Source organism: Nomascus leucogenys, chromosome 10 (genome assembly GCF_006542625.1).
Source record: "Nomascus leucogenys isolate Asia chromosome 10, Asia_NLE_v1, whole genome shotgun sequence".
In the NCBI taxonomy this organism is placed as follows: Eukaryota; Metazoa; Chordata; class Mammalia; order Primates; family Hylobatidae; genus Nomascus; species Nomascus leucogenys.
The window spans coordinates 87,739,146-87,756,208 of NC_044390.1; the positions used below are offsets into that span (position 1 = coordinate 87,739,146).

The window sequence follows — 17,063 nt, forward strand, 5'->3', positions numbered from 1 at the left end:
GGATTACAGGTGTGAGCCACTGCGCTGGTCCACCATTTCTTTATTCTTTATTGTTGGTTTTACTGGTTGGTTTTGAGCTTTTCTTTTTCTTTTTCTTTCTTTTTCTTTTTTTTTTTGAGACAGTTTCACTTTTGTCACCCAAGCTGGAATGCAGTGGCATGATCTTGGCTCACTGCGACCTCTGCCTCCTGGGTTCAAGCGATTCTCCTACCTCAGCCTCCCGAGCAGCTGGGATTACAGGCATGCACCACCATGCCCAACTAATTTTTTTGTGTCTTTAGTAGAGATGGGGTTTCACCATGTTGGTCAGGCTGGTCTTGAACTCCTGATCTCAAGTGATCCACCCACTTCGACTTCCCAAAGTGCTGGGATTACAGGTGTGAGCCACGGTGCCTGGGTGGTTTGAGCTTTTGTGATATTACATACAATGCTGTAATAATAAACGTGTGACTAAAGTTCTGACTACATCTCTAGGTTTCTTAGATTTCTTATATCAAGAGCAGAGCTACAGATCTTATTTTAAGACCATTGTTAAATTATTTTCTAGGAAATCATGCTAAATTACCCCATTTTCACCCCAGAGAAAATGGTGTATTTGAAAATTCCTATTTAGCTACACCGTCATGAGCTTTGAGTGTTGCATTTCTTTGATCTTGCTGGCATTCTTATAGATGAACAGCACAGCCAGTACTCCAAGTTGCTGCTGGCCTCTAAGGAGCAGGTGCTGCACCGGGTAGTTCTGGAGGAGAAAGTAGCACTAGAGCAGCAGCTGGCAGAGGAGAAGCACACTCCCGAGTCCTGCTTTATTGAGGCAGCTATCCAGGAGCTCAAGGTGAGAGGATGCACTGGAGATGCTAAACCTTTTCACTCTCTTGGCGGTCTCTGGTGAAAACCAGAAATGCTAAACCTTTTCACTCTGTCAGGGGTGAGTTGATGGACGCTGGGGGTTAAGTTAGTTCTATTCCACATTTAAGACAATAAGCAGAGAATGGCTAAAAAAGCCAATTTGTTTTGGGCTTTGTTTGATGACAGTAGAGAAGGTTTAACCTAGGGCTTTTAAAGCTCTTTCTAGAGCTGAAAGGAGCAAGTCAAAATGATTTTATAACTAATTGTGACAGTGGAGTTTTTTAGATTAGCTATGTTCTTAAAGCAAGTTAGAGCTTTTTGTTTTCTGGGAAAATACTTAAGATTCTATTCTAGAGGTGTTTTGGGAGACATTGTAGAGAAAGTATTATGGTCTGCCCAGTATGCCTTAGGAATACCTGAAATGGCAAGAATTACACAAGAATAGAATTCCCTGGGTCTTGTATCTTCCACAACAGGGATTCTGAAGCATCACAACCACCGGTGGTTAGGCCCCACCTTGAGATACTGATTGCAGAGGTTAAGCTCAGTAGGCTCAGTAATTTGCATGTAACTAGTTCTAGGGTGATTCTGATGGCTGTTCATCCCCAGACCACACTCCTGGAACCACTGATCTAGCTTAGAGCAATAAAAGCCCATATTTATTGAGTGATCAGCATTTGATAGGACCTGTGCTATACACATTTATCTCACTTAAGCTTCTAGTGTGGTAGATAGAACTATCCCCTTTCATGGATGAGGAAACGGAATCCTGGGTTGGGTAATTTGCTAGTAAGGGATGCAGCTGGTATTTGAATTCCCTTCTCCCTGACTGACTCCCAAGGGCTTCTTGGGTAGAGTCCTGTATATTTAACTTTTGCTTTCTTTTTGTAATACATTGCAGCCATATTTGTTCAAATGCCATTACAGACATAAGAAAGGCTACATAGAATTAGAGCTGTCCAGGCTGAGGTAGAGTTAGCTAAACCCTTCCTACTACTCTGGACCTCTGTCTGAGCATAGTTTTTAAAAACTAGGTTAGTTTCATGTTCTTAGATTTCTGTTCTGGAAGTTTTTTGTATAGTGTTGTTAGTGTCAGATTCTCTTTTATTTATTTTTTTTAACTTTTAAGTTCCGGGGTACAAATGCAGGTTGTTACATAGGTAAACCTGTGTCATGGGGGTTTGTTATACAGATTTTCACCCAGGTATTAAGCTTAGTACCCATTAGTTATTTTTCCTGATCCCCTCCCTCCTCCCACTCTCCACCCTCTGATAGGCCTCAGTGTGTGTTCCCCTCTATGTGTCCATGTTTTCTCATCATTTAGCTCCCACTTAGAAGTGAGAACATGCGTGCGATATTTGGTTTTTCTTTTCTTTTCTTTTTTTTTTTTTTTTTGAGACAGAGTTTCGCTCTCGTTGCCCAGGCTGGAGTGCAGTGGCGTGATCTCGGCTCATCACAACCTTTGCCTCCCAGGTTCAAGTGATTCTCCTGCCTCAGCCTCCTGAGTAGCAGGAATTACAGGCATGCCCCACCGTGCCTGGGTTATTTTGTATTTTTAGTAGAGATGGGGTTTCTCCATGTTGGTCAGGGTGGTCTTGAACTCCCAACCTCAGGTTATCCGCCCACCTCAGCCTCCCAAAGTGCTGGGATTACAGGCACGAGCCATCACACCCGGCCGTATGTGTCTTTACAGTAGAATGATTTATATTCCTTTGGCTATATACCCAGTAATGGGATTGCTGGGTGAAATTGTATTTCTGTCTTTACGTCTTTGAGGAATCACCACACTGTCTTCCACAATGGCTGAACTAATTTACACTCCCCAGTGTCAGATTCTAAGCAGATTGCAATCCTTAGTGGGTATTGCATGCGTTTTGCTTCCTGTTTCCCTCAAAGTTGAGATATTTAAGCACCTAACTCCTTCCCATTGGGTCTTATTGCCTTTTAACTTTTCGTCCTGTTGAGAGGCCATTCTAAGCCTTTGCCCTTCAAGCTAAGTGTGTTTCTGGAAACTTAACCTTCTCTGGTGTTCTCTCTGGTCGCGTTAGACTCGGGAAGAGGCTCTGTCGGGATTGGCTGGAAGCAGAGGGGAGGTCACTGGTGTTGTGGCTGCTCTGGAACAACTGGTGCTGATGGCTCCCTTGGCGAAGGACTCTGTTTTTCAACCCAGGAAGGTTAGTGTGTTCCTGTTACTAAGTGGCTGCCATTCCTCAAATGCTGCCATTGAGCTGGTAGGCATTACTGTGAGATCTTAACCTTCTCAAGAGAAGAGGGGACAAATGAGTATTTTCGGTATGCTTGTTATTAGTTCTTTCCCCAGGGGTGTTAAATCAGTGAACACGACAGCCAAGATAAACATCTAGGGAGCTTGGCTTTTAGGCCTACATTTGCCACATTGCTTTCGGAAAGCAGGAGATATACTTTCTGTTGACCTAGAGTTTGCTGCAACAGGGTGTGCTGGAGTATCTGTCTGCCTTCGATGAAGAAACCACGGAAGTTTGTTCTCTGGACACTCCTTCTAGACCTCTTGCTCTCCCTCTGGTAGAAGAGGAGGAAGCAGTGTCTGAACCAGAGGCTGAGGGGTTGCCAGAGGCCTGTGATGACTTGGAGTTAGCAGATGACAATCTTAAAGAGGGGACCATTTGCACTGAGTCCAGCCAGCGGGAACCCATCACCAAGTCAGGCTTCACACGCCTCAGCAGCTCTCCTTGTTACTACTTTTACCAAGGTGAGGGTGCCTGAAGAGAGGGCTGGGTTGCCACAGAGGTGTTTCAGAGGTGACCCAGTGCTCTAAGCAGAGGAGCGCCACTAGATCCTGTGGCTTGGGTGGCTTGAGCCCTTGGGCATGGGGAGGGGTGGGGAGCCTTCTGGGGACTGGCCAAGACTGGTGTGTGATAGAGCCCCTTGTCCTCAGCGGAAGATGGGCAGCACATGTTCCTGCACCCTGTGAATGTGCGCTGCCTCGTGCGGGAGTACGGCAGCCTGGAGAGGAGCCCCGAGAAGATCTCGGCAACTGTGGTGGAGATTGCTGGCTACTCCATGTCTGAGGTGAGGCCTTCCTGTAGAAATGGAGGGTCAGGCAGCAGTATTAACCTAATCTCTTTGAGGTAGGCCTAGCCATCCTAAGTTCACAAACCTTCAAGGCCTTTAGTTTTTGTATTTTTAGTCTGTCAGTGATATTGCTGTGAATTCTTTGTAAGTGAAGTGTCCCCTCAGCATGCCAGGGTTCTGTTAAATCAGTTAGTGCTGTTCCCTGCTTCTCTGGTTCATTGATTGTAGTTTGGGGATGTAGATATTTCTTCCTTTTATTCAAGATGGAGTTTATTTGTGTTTCTTTTCCTCCTTATTGCTTGGAAGAAATACCACAAATTTGTTGTAAGATTTAAAATTAGACTCTGAGTACTATAAATTTTTCATCAAACAATATGCAGAAAAAGAATAGAAATGAAAATAAATGGGCTGGATATGGTAGCTCACACCTGTAATCCCAGCACTTTTGGGAGGCCTACTCAGGCAGATTGCTTGAGGCTAGGAGTTTCAGACCAGCCAGGGCATTTCTACAAAAAATGCAAAAAAAATTAGCTGGGTGCGATGATGTGCACCTGTAGTCCCAGCTCCTCAGGAGGCTGAGGCAGAAGGATCACCTGAGCCGGGGAGATCAAGTCTGCAGTGAGCCGGCCTGGGCGACAGAGCAAGACCATGTCTCAGAAAAAAAAAAATGAAAAAATTGGGCTTCATTTTTTACTATTTCAGGCCAAGTGTCTTTCAATAGGGAGATCTGCTTTATCTTCCTTCCCAGTTATTCTGTCAGTGGTTCCCAGGTTTTTTCTGTTCTGTTTTTCTGCCAACAAATAACTTTTTTATCGTCTCTGTTCGTCCCCCTCAGCTGTGGGCCCTTGAAAAATCAGAAACAGTTGATGGGCTTTAGATTATTTGTTGCCGGACTCAGTTCACTCCTTTGCAGTACAAACCAAAAATGGATTTGGTTGCTTATTCCACCTTGCTGTAGGTTGACAGTTTCTCTTTGGCTTTTCAAAATGAGGATAATTGAGCACTACTGTTTCCAGCCCCAGTGCTGGCTGTGTTATGTATATATTGTTGGATATCGGGGTTAGGACCCCCTGCTTTCAGTTAGGCTTTCTTTTGTTGAGTATTGGTCCTTTTTCCAATGTAGGATGTTCGACAGCGTCACAGATATCTCTCTCACTTGCCACTCACCTGTGAGTTCAGCATCTGTGAACTGGCTTTGCAACCTCCTGTGGTCTCTAAGGAAACCCTAGAGATGTTCTCAGGTGAGAATGCCCCTGCTCTGCTTCTCTTTATAGTAGGGTTCAGGGATTCTTGTGGCTAGAAACCCAGTGTGGGAGGAAACTTATGGAACCGTATCATGAGTCTTAGTACCTCCTAAACACTTCATCTGTTCATCTAGTCCAGCTGGGCCTACTGGTGTGGGCTTAGCTGCAAATACTGGGAGGAGGTAATGACCAGGTTGTCCTGGGTCTACCTCTTTACAACTTGACCAATCCGCAGATGACATTGAGAAGAGGAAACGTCAGCGCCAAAAGAAGGCTCGGGAGGAACGCCGCCGAGAGCGCAGGATTGAGATAGAGGAGAACAAGAAACAGGGCAAGTGTAAGTTCAGGAACTTTAATCTTTGACTAGTACTGCTGTACATCATTGTATGGAACTCTGTGTCTGGGACCCAGGACCAGACCTTAGCCACTTGTTTTCTTCAGCTTTTAATTGTGAATCCTGAGAGCACCTCCTTAATAGGCTTGCTTGCAAATATAATGAGTTAATATGGGTCAAAGTGCCTAGCACATAGTAAGGATTAAGGTGAAATTCAGCCTTGGTAATAGTGGGTGATATAAACCTGTTCCAGAGATGGGAATTGGGGCTTCGCTAAGAATGCTGGGGGCCATCGTTCCCCATGCTTTCTGGATCACTGACCTGACCTCTGACTCTTTATGAAAGGGGACAGCTATACACAGCAAGTCTGCCAGGTGGGTCTGTTAAGATGGAAACTTTGATAGACTAGGAAGTGCAGGAAGTTGGATTTAAGAGATCTTTCATAGCAGTAAGCACAGCCTTTTGATCTGGTTCTCCAAAATAAGTTTCATTGAATCCAGGGTATTAGTGTAACATGAGGTCCCATTATCCACTAGAAACAAGGAATTGAGTCCTTGGTCCAGAAAAGGACTTCGGTGTTTTGACTCCATATGGCATGGAAACATATGTTTTATATCTCAAGTGGGGTAAGTGTATACTTGGGGTCCCAACACTGTGTAGGTGTTTGGCACATGTCCTGAACTTTGAGAAGACTGATATTTCAGGAATAGGATTTTTCGTTTTAACCTTTTTATTATGGAAATATCAAGACAAGTAGAACAGTGTAATTAACCCTCGTGTTTGTTACCCAGCCTCAATTATGAATAGTTAGAACAAGGTTAACTATATTAAACAAAGACATTATAGAAGGACAGTTATTGTAAATTTGGGTTTTAGCTTCTGTCTGCATCCTCTAGACCTTTGGGGGTACGCATGTATGATGTCCTCAACTGTTGGAAACTATTTGAAAAATACAGGCCAGGTGTGGTGGCTCACGTCTGTAATCCTAACACTTTGGGAGGCCAAGGTGGGCAGATCACTTGAGCTCAGGAGTTCAAGACCAGGCTGGGCAACATGGTGAAACCCCATCTCTTTAAAAATTCAAAAAATTAGCTGGGTGTGGTGGCACGTGCCTGTGGTCCCGGCTACTCAGGAGGCTGAGGTGGGAGGATTGCTTGAGCCTGGGAGGCAGAGGATGCAGTGAGCAGAGATCGTACCACTACACTCCAGCCTGGGTGACAGAGTGAGACCCCATCTCAAAAAAAAAAAATTTGAAGAGTTCTGTGAATGGGTTTACAAGGGTTATCTTCTTTCCTTTGCAGACCCAGAAGTCCACATTCCCCTCGAGAATCTACAGCAGTTTCCTGCCTTCAATTCTTATACCTGCTCCTCTGATTCTGCTTTGGGTCCCACCAGCACCGAGGGCCATGGGGCCCTCTCCCTTTCTCCTCTCAGCAGAAGTCCAGGTTCCCATGCAGGTAAACAGGTGAAATTTAATGAATTCACTCATCAGCTAGACCTTATGCAAAGCTTTGGTGTCTGAGTTTACAACCCCGGCCCACTCAGCATGGTGTGGACTTCAGGGGCATAACCTTACTTTGGTAGTCCTGAGGTACATCAAATTCTTAACATTTATTCATCCTTCTCACTTGCTATACTGACTGCTTTACCCTGTCAGCTTCTAAGCACCTCAAGGAGCTCTTTAGGCAGGATAGTTGAACCTGGATTCTGCCCTTTGACCCACCTGTTTTTGTTTCTAGTTTTTATGTTTGAGATACTCCCCTGTATGCCTAAACATCTTTGTACATGTCTCTTTATTGTAGCATCGTTTTAATAGCTCAAAAAAACAAAACAAAACAGTTTAGGAAGCCTACCAATAAGAAAATGACTAAATTATAGTATTTATACTGTAAAATATTTCACACCAGAAGACTGGGCACGGTGGCTCATGCCTGTAATCCCAGCACTTTGGGAGGCCAAGGCGGGTGGATCACGAGGTCAGGAATTCAAGACCAGCCTGACCAACACGGTGAAACCCTGTCTCTACTGAAAATACAAAAATTAGCTGGGCATGGTGGCAGGCGCCTGTAGTCCCAGCTACTTGGGAGGCTGAGGCAACAGAATTGCTTGAACCTGGGAGGCGGAGGTCGCAGTGAGACGAGGTTGCGCCACTGGACTCCAGCCTGGGCAACAGAGTGAGACTTTGTCTCTCAAAAAAAAAAAAAAAAAAAAAAAAAAAATTCACACCTGTTAAAGCAGGGAATATAGTTCTTCTATTCACATACTAATGGGAAGATAAAACTAATTTGTAGAACAAAAATAAATGTTTGTGGGTTTAAAAAAACACCACCACCACCACAAAACTAAAGCATTTCATTATGGGTGTGTGTGTGTGTGTGTGTGTGTATATATATATATATATATATATATATATATATATATATGTAAATGTATAGAAAAACTTCTGTTAGAAGGCAGGGGAGGAAATAAAAAAACATATTTTTTTTTTTTCTTGAGACAGAGTCTCGCTCTGTCGCCCAGGCTGGAGTGCAGTGGCGCGATCTCAGCTCACTGCAAGCTCCATCTCCCAGGTTCACGCCATTCTCCTGCCTCAGCCTCTCTGAGTAGCTGGGACTACAGGCGCCCGCCACCACGCCCAGCTAATTTTTTTTGTATTTATAGTAGGGACGGGGTTTCACCATGGTCTCGATCTCCTGACCTCGTGATCCGCCTGCCTTGGCCTCCCAAAGTGCTGGGATTACAAGCGTGAGCCACTGCGCCCGGCCTAAAAAATATTATATGTATAGAAAAGAATTGAAGGCCAGGCACAGTGGCTCACACCTGTAATCTCAGCACTTTGGGAGGCCAAGGTGGGCAAGATCCCCTTGAGCTCAGGAGTTCAAGACCAACCAAATTTTGTCTCTACAAAACATAGGAAATTTAGCCGGGTGTGGTAGTGTGCACCTGTACTCCCAGCTACTTGGGAGGCTGAGGTTGGGGGATGGCTTGAGCCTAGGAGGCAAAGGTTGCAGTGAGCCCAGATTGGGCCACTGCACTCTAGCCTGGGCAACACAGCCAGACCCTCTCAAAAAAAAAAAAAAATACTGAGACAGATGTGTTCCAAATTGGTAGTAGTGTTACATTCTAAGGAATGAGACTGGATTGAAATGTTCAAATGGGCCTTTAGCCTTAAAAAAGTTTGTCTTATATATAAAGAATGTTTAAAGTGTTATGAAATTAAACACTTATTAAAGAGTTACTATAATTTCAGAGAACTATCTTTTGTGATCTTCATTCTGCCTGGCACATGGTTTATTAATTTCTTTTTTTTTTTTTTGAGATGGAGTCTAGCTCTGTCACCCAGGCTGGAATGCACTGGTGCAATCTCAGCTAACTGCAACCTCTGCCTCCCGGGTTCAAGCGATTCTCCTGCCTCAGCCTCATGAGTAGCTGGGATTACAGGTGTGCGTCACCATGCCTGGCTAATTTTTGTATTTTTAGTAGAGATAGCATCTCTCCATGTTGGCCAGGCTGATCTCGAACTCTTGGCCTCAAGTGTTCTGCCTGCCTCAACCTCCCAAAGTGCTGGGATTGCAGGTGGGAGCTGCTATGCCCAGCCTGTTTGTTTTTAAGAGATAGGGTCTTGCTCAGTGCTGTGGTGCAATCGTAGCTCACTGTAGTCTTGAACTCCTGGGCTCAAGTGATCTCCTGCCTGAGCCTCCCAGAGTGCTGGGATTACAGGTGTGAACCACTGCACCTGGCCAAGAGAGATACTTTTTGATGCTTACGACTGATTTCTCAGACATTCTTGTTTTGTTTTGTTTCATTTTAGACGGAGTTTCGCTCTTGTTGCCCAGGCTGGAGTGCAGTGGTGCAATCTTGGCTTACTGCAACCTCCGCCTCCTGGGTTCAAGCGATTCTCCTGCCTCAGCCTCCAAGTAGCTGGGATTACAGGCATGTGCCACCACGCCTGGCTAATTTTGTATTTTTAGTAGAGACAGGGTTTCTCCATGTTGGTCAGGCTAGTCTCTAACTCCCGACCTCAGGTTATCCGCCAGCAGACCTCAGGTGATCTGCCGACCTCAGGTAATCCACCTGCCTTGGCCTCCCAAAGTCCTGGGATTACAGGCGTTAACCACCGTGCCTGGCCTCTGTCGGGCATTCTTAAAGTGTCCATCATTGGAATATTTAAAACTTTTGGTGACCATTGTGTTCATATGCATATCATTTTGCAGATTAGGAACCTGTGGCTGAGGCAGGTACTTAGTGGCAAGAACTGGGATTAGAACCTGGTTCTTGAGGACTGCACTACTGTGACGCTCTTCTGTTTAACTGAAAAAGGAGCACACGAAGGACTATGGCAGATCATTAAATACATTATTTGTGATACGCTTTTTTTTTTTTTTGAGACAGGGTCTCACTCTGTCGCCCAAGCTGGAGTACAGTGGCACAATCTCGGCTCACTGCAACCTCTGCGTCCCAGGTTGAAGCAATTCTTGTGCCTCAGCCTCCCGAGTAGCTGGGATTACAGGCATGCACCACCATACCCTGCTAATTTTTGTATTTTTAGTAGAGATGGGGTTTCGCCATGTTGGCCAGGTTGGTTTCAAACTCATGGCCTCAAGTGATCCGCCTGCCTCGGCCTCCCAATGTGCTGGGATTACAGGCCTGAGCCACTGTGCCCAGCCTATCTGTGATACCAAGATTGTGTTTTCACATAGTGTCTTTTCTGAAAGCTGCTTTTTGTTTTGTTTTGTTTTGGACGGAGTCTCACTCTGTCACCCAGGCTGGAGTGCGGTGGTGCAATTTTGGCTCACTGCAACCTCCCCCTCGAGGGTTCAAGCGATTCTCCTGCCCCAGCCTCCCGAGTAGCTGGGACTACAGTGCGTGCCACCATGCCTGGCTAATTTTTTGTATTTTTAGTAGAGATGGGGTTTCACCGTGTTAGCCAGGATGGTCTCGATCTCCTGACCTCGTGATCTGCCTGCCTCGGCCTCCCAAAGTGCTGGGATTACAGGCGTGAGCCACACCCAGCCTTTTTTTTTTTTTTAAGATGGAGTTTTGCTCTATCACCCAGGCTGGAGCACAGTGGCATGGTCTCGGTTCACTGCAGCCTCCACTCCCCAGGTTCAAGTGATTCTCCTGCCTCAGCCTCCCAAGTAGCTGAGATTACAGGTGCCCGCCACCATGCCCAGCAAATTTTGTATTTTTAGTAGGGATGGGGTTTTGCCATGTTGGTCAGCCTGGTCTCGAACTCCTGACCTCAGGTGATCCACCCACCTCAGCCTCCCAAAGTGCTGGGATTACAGCGTGAGCCACTGCACCCGGCTTTTCTGAAAGTTTAAGCTTTTAATGTATTTAAGCAAGAGCAATTGGTTGGTCCTAGTAATAAGAGTGCTGACCGTGTGAGGGCCTGCTGCTGGGGGAGAGAATAGGGTCCCTCTCGTCCAGCACTGTTCAGGGCAGTGGATAGACTGATCTGTGGGAAGTGTTCAGCTCTAGTCAGAAAGGATAGAGAAGTGTATTACCTAGGGAGTATCGGGGAAAAGTTGGCATCCTCCTGCTGGATCTTGTTGTGTCTTGGATTCTAATTGGATACTCCCAGGTCATAGTGTCTACTATCGGGAATGTAAAGGCTGAGCTGATTAAATTTTATCTTTTTCTTGGAGCTATTTCATCCTTGTAAAACCAGTCCCTGACAGTACCTATCCTTGAGAGCCAGCCTTTGTGGAAAGTGTAGCATTTCAAAAGCAAATACTTTTTCTTACAGTAGGAGTAGATTGTACCATGACTTCTAGAGTTACTGTAACCATGAAGCTTTTCCCTCTTCCTATACCGGTCACTGATTTCACTGGTGATATTGTTGGCTTTTTAAGAACATGGGAGAGTTGAAAGTTGGATCAATGTTTGCTTTTTTTTTTGAGGGGATGATTTGTAATTTTCCAGACCTGACTCAGGGCTCACTCATCTCTCTTGTTAAGGACATTCCTTGGAACGTGACGAGTATAATCAGGTCTCTGGTTCCCTTTCAGACTTTCTGCTGACCCCTCTGTCACCCACTGCCAGTCAGGGCAGTCCCTCATTCTGCGTTGGGAGTCTGGAAGAAGACTCTCCCTTCCCTTCCTTTGCGCAGGTAAATCCTTTGCTTGTGAAGCAGCCCAGGGATATTTAACATGAACTCTGCTGCTCATTATTACGGGAACCTCCTCCAGGGATTGTTACCTCTCATTCTAATACGGCTGGACAAATTGAGTCATCTGATGGGTAGGAGGGAAGTTAACTGCCTGTCGGAGCTTTATGCAGCATGGAGTTGGCAGAGGGCAGATGATGTCATAGACGTCCCCTCTGTTGGAAAAGGAGAGACTTAACAGGCTAATGTTGCACTGACTCTAATAATCATGGGAGGCATTCTTAAGAGGAGAAAGCTCGTGGATTTAGTTCTCAGATGTTACTGTAGACGTACCCAGGAAAGAGGCCAAGAATAGCTGAGGGAGAATCAGAGTTTAGAATATTTTAAAAATCATTTGATACTTGTGTACTGGGTACTATTGTAGGGGCTGGGGATACAGCATCAATTTTAACTGGTCTCTGGTTCTAGGACCTCTGATTCAGGTGGTATTTGTCTGTTACGTAAAATAAGCCATTTCTCTTCACTTTGAGAGGGGAAGATTGCCTTGGTTATACTGCACCTAGCCAAAGCAGCTTCCTTGGAGCTGGGTGTGGGAACGATAGGCTAGTGAGGCTTGCTGTGAAACCACTTTGTTAATCTCTAAGATAACAAGCTAATACTCAGCATTCCTGCATTCAGATAAGTGAGGAAGATGGATGGACAGCTTGACATGTGCCCTTGTAATAAGTCCGTATAAACTTCTTTGAGGCTAGTGTAGAATCATTATCTTGACAGTTCTTTTTTTTATTTTTATTTTTATTTTTTTTTGAGATGGAGTCTTGCTCTGTCCCCTAGGCTGGAGTTCTGTGGCACGATCTCGGCTTACTGCGAGCTCCGCCTCCCAGGTTCACGCCATTCTCCTGCCTCAGCCTCCTGAGTAGCTGGGATTACAGGCGTCTGCCACCACACCCGGCTAATTTTTTGTATTTTTAGTAGAGACAGGGTTTCACCATGTTAGCTAGTATGGTCTCAATCTCCTGACCTTGTGATCTGCCCGCCTCGGCCTCCCAAAGAGCTGGGATTACAGGTGTGAGTCACCACGCCCGGCCATTGACAGTTCTTTAGAGCAGTTGATACGGATCTTTCTTATGTAATTATAGTAGTTTGCACTGAGAAATAAGCAAGAATTGAGCTTTGGTAAGGAGGGTTCCGAAGTCGAGGAACATGAAATAATTGTTGGGTTGAGGTGAGAAGAGAGGGGGATCCTGAAAATTAACTGCTGGACTTCAGAGGTGATTAACAAGTGGCTCCCAGGAGTTATGCCAAATACTTAAGTTTTTTTTTTTTCTGAGATGAAGTCTTGCTCCTGTCCCTGAGGCTGGAGTGCAATGGCGTGATCTTTGCTCACTGCAATCTCCGCCTCCCAGCTTCAAGCGATTCTTCTGCCTCAGCCTCCCGAGTAGCTGGGGTTGGGTTACAGGCGCCTGTCACCATGCCTGGCTAATTTTTTTTTTTTTTGAGAAGGAGTCTTGCTCTTCCGCCCAGGCCGGAGTACAGTGGCGCTATCTTGGCTCACTGCAAGCTCCGCCTCCCGGGTTCACGCCATTCTCCTGCCTCAGCCTCTCTGAGTAGCTGGGACTACAGGCGCCCGCCACCATGCCCGGCTAATTTTTTGTATTTTTAGTAGAGATGGGGTTTCACCGTGGTCTCGATCTCCTGACCTTGTGATCCACCCGCCTCGGCCTCCCAAAGTGCTGGGATTACAAGTGTGAGCCACTGCGCCTGGCCTTCCGGCTAATTTTTGTATTTTTAGTAGAGACAGGGTTTTACCATGTTGGCCAGGCTGGTCTAGAACTCCTGACCTCAGGTGATTCACCTGCCTCGGCCTCCCAAAGTACTGGGATTACAGGCATGAACCACCACGCCCCGCCTTTTTTTTTTTTTTTTTTTTAACTAGGCTTTATTGCTATTGCTTTTTTCCTTTCAACTTTATTTTGAAAAACAGAGTTGAAAGAATAGTATTATGAACACTTGCACTTTTGACCTAGATTCACTAATTGTTATTATTTTGCTGTTATATATATTTGCTTTCTCTTTTTTCTGTGTTGAAAAGAAGTTGCAGATATCATGAATGATACTTTACCACTAAGTACTTAGGAGATACATGCCAAAGAAAGTGGGATATTCGCCTATAGAACCACAATGATCACATTAGAGAAATTCCACTGCCACAATAATACCTAATATGGTGCATATTTATATCTCCCCATTTGTCTCAGTGTCCTTTATTTTCAACTCAGGGCAGAATCCCGTACTCCCTGCATTTAGTTGTCAAGTCTCTTTAGTGTCCTTTGATCTATAACCGTTCCTTTGCCCGTATCCCCTCTTTTTCTTTTCCCTTCCCTGGCCAGTTGTTTTATAGAATATCCTACAGTTTGGACTTGTATGATTTCTAATGAATGGATTCAGGTTAAACATTTAAACATTTTGGTAAGAATAAAACATAGGTGACATTTTGATTACCTTTTAAGAGTAAAACAATTCACATGTCAAACTATTTGGATACTGTCTCAGTCCATTTGTGTGACTATAAAAGATTACCCGAGGCCGAGTCATTTGGTATCAAAAAAAAAAAAAAAAGTTTATTTGGCTCATGACTGTGCTGGCTGGAGGACTGGGCATCTGGTGAGTGCCTCAGGCTGCTTCCACTCATGGTACACGAAGTGAAGGGGTCCCTGCTTGTGAAGAGATCACATGGCAAGAGAGGAAGCAAGGAGGGGAGGAGGTGCCAGGCCGTCTTAAACAACTGTGTGCCCAGTTTCAAAATAGCCTTCAGCCAAGCTATTGAAGCAGCCTTTGTGAAACTGGACACACCAGCTACTTCAGATCCCTTCTGTGGTAAGGGCAGAGGTTGGAGTGCCCAGGGCTGTCAAACACACATGTACTGCCATTCCCACTTGGATCCAGTGGCAGACATCACTCATCAGCTCTTTCAGGAATGAATGCGAGAATAGGTCTTCCATCCCCCAGGGAGGGCATTAATCTGTTCATGAGGGGTCCACCCCCATGACCCAAACACCTCCCATTAGGTCCCCACTTCCAACATTGGGGATCAGATTTTAACATGAGGCTTGGGAGGGTCAAACGTCTAAACCATAAGAGACCCAAACTCCTAGAGACAAAGGGAGAAGTTCACCAAAGTGGAACATAATGAAGAAAGGTTATTTAATGAAATCGGCATCTGCCAACACAAACTCATCTTGAGTAATAGGCATTCCTCACTTTGGAATATATGATTTAAGGACAAGGCATCCCTGCTTGAACCCCATGGGGTTTGTCTCTTGATATTTTTCCAGGAATAAAATGTTCCCTGCCTTTTAAGTGGCATATTTGCAGTTGGGGCTCATAGTGGCCTTCAGCAGTTACAAAGCTGGCCTTGGCCAAGTAGAATGAAAATTCCTCAGGGGCATGAGGATTGTTCTGATTTTATTGTCCTTGCAGGAATTTTACTGGCCTGTGGTTGGATCTGAAAGTTAATGATTAAGGAGCTATTGGAAAAGCAGACTAAAAGGTAGTCAGGGGCTGTTGAAGCAGTGTCAGGAGAGAGTTTAATTAGTTTTCATGGCTTTAGGTAACTGAAGTTTAGTAGCCATGTGGTTTAAAACTGGAGGGTACTTGGCTGGGCACGGTATCTCATGCCTGTAATCCCAGCACTTTGGGAAGCCAAGACCTGAGGTCAGGAGTTCGAGACCAGCCTGACCAACATGGAGAGACCCCGTCTTTACTAAAAATACAAAAATTAGCCAGGCATGGTGGTGCATGCCTATAATCCCAGCTACTGAGGAGGATGAGGCAGGAGAATCAATTGAAGCTGGGAGGCAGAGGTTGCGGTAAGCCAAGATTTGTGCCATTGCACTCCGCCTGGGCAACAAGAGCGAAACTCCATCTCAAACAAAACAAAAAAAACTGGAGGGTACTAGGCCGGGCACAGTGGCTCACGCCTATAATCCCAGCACTTTGGGAGGCCAAGGTGAGTGGATTAACTGAGGTCAGGAGTTCAGGATCAGCCTGGCCAACATGGTGAAACCCCGTCTCTACTAAAAAAAAATCCAAAAATTAGCCAGGCGGGTGCCTGTAATCCCAGCTACTTGGGAGGCTGAGACAGAATTGCTTGAACCCGGGAGGCACAGGTCGCAGTGAGCCAATATTGTGTCATTGCACGCCAGCCTGGGCAACAAGAGCGAAACTGTCTAAAAAAAACTGGAGGGTACCACCCACTGCTTTCTCAGACAGATTGATGTTTTTAGAGGTCCCAAGAAGGGCAGAAAAACTTACCAGAAAGTCAGAATTCCCAATTTGAGGGTCTCAGTAAGAATCTCTTATGCCTTCTGTGCAGTGTTCTTTATACCATTTCCTAAGGAACAAACAGCTTATGGTTTACTACCTTGTGGGTTTCATTGCCATTTCCATTAGCCAGGATATAGAGGACATGACTAGAACAGTGTGTTAAGGAGAGAAGTACCTGGAAAATATTTTCAAAGGTGATAGTTGGTTCTGTGCCTCTCCAGTCAGTCAAGGTAGGTCTGAAAAAGAAGTCGGACCAGCTACTTAAATTCTCTCCCCCACTTCTTTCCCACTTTGGCAGATGCTGAGGGTTGGAAAAGCAAAAGCAGATGTGTGGCCCAAAACTGCTCCAAAGAAAGGTGAGGATGGTCCACTGGTGAAGGGGGAGTTTGGCTCCTTTCCATAAAAGGCTGTTTCTAGAAAAAGAGTTGTTTCTGTAGTTTTAACACTAGTATTTTTTAGATGAGAACAGCTTAGTTCCTCCTGCCCCTGTGGACAGCGATGGGGAGAGTGATAATTCAGACCGTGTTCCTGTGCCCAGTTTTCAAAATTCCTTCAGCCAAGCTATTGAAGCAGCCTTCATGAAACTGGACACACCAGCTACTTCAGATCCCCTCTCTGGTAAGGGCAGAGGCTGGAGTGCCCAGGGTTGTCAAACATACTACACGTGTACTGCCATTCCTGCCTGGATTCAGTGGCAGACATCACTAATTAGGCTCTTTCCCTTCTGAACCCTTCAGCACACTCTAGTGTCATTTAAATAATACTCCATTTGGTATGTCAGATAGGACCTATTTGCCACCCCAGAGTAATTGATGATGCCTGAAAGTGAAATTCTGAGGAACTCTTCCAAGATACAGTGGGGTGTACAACCTGTATCCTTTAGAATCTTGAGTTGGTACACGGTGGCTAATTAGATGGAGAAGTCAGTCTCAAAGCCCGTTGCACTCTGTTCGTGACTAGACAAGAATCACATATGTATGGTGTGCTATGTGCCTAGCACTGTGCTAATTTTATTCTCCCAACAACCACATTAAATGGGTGTACCTCACGTTACAGATGGGGAAACTGAGATCCAGGGGGGTAAAAGTGACTTGCCCAAAGACACCCACTTGGTGTATACCAAGACTGGTATTGGCATCTAGGGCAGTCTAAT

At 45.3% G+C, this 17,063-nt stretch overlaps 1 protein-coding gene across 5 annotated transcripts in view; it reads left to right on the plus strand.

Annotated features, from left to right (window-relative positions):
• The window catches only part of RNF10 (ring finger protein 10), a 43,499-nt gene that overhangs the window by 25,328 nt on the left and 1,108 nt on the right, over positions 1 to 17,063 (plus strand). For 2 of the 5 annotated variants that reach the window (XM_030821504.1, XM_030821505.1), the window contains 10 exons: positions 672 to 832; positions 2,895 to 3,020; positions 3,283 to 3,574; positions 3,761 to 3,894; positions 5,021 to 5,138; positions 5,377 to 5,478; positions 6,777 to 6,932; positions 11,487 to 11,587; positions 16,209 to 16,266; positions 16,370 to 16,528. In XM_030821504.1, coding sequence (XP_030677364.1) covers positions 672 to 832; positions 2,895 to 3,020; positions 3,283 to 3,574; positions 3,761 to 3,894; positions 5,021 to 5,138; positions 5,377 to 5,478; positions 6,777 to 6,932; positions 11,487 to 11,587; positions 16,209 to 16,266; positions 16,370 to 16,528 — 1,407 coding nt within the window. Of the gene's footprint in view, positions 1 to 671; positions 833 to 2,894; positions 3,021 to 3,282; positions 3,575 to 3,760; positions 3,895 to 5,020; positions 5,139 to 5,376; positions 5,479 to 6,776; positions 6,933 to 11,486; positions 11,588 to 16,208; positions 16,271 to 16,369; positions 16,529 to 17,063 lie in introns of those variants that run through there. The other 3 variants (XM_003280263.3, XR_004032071.1, XM_030821506.1) reach the window with 3 other exon arrangements.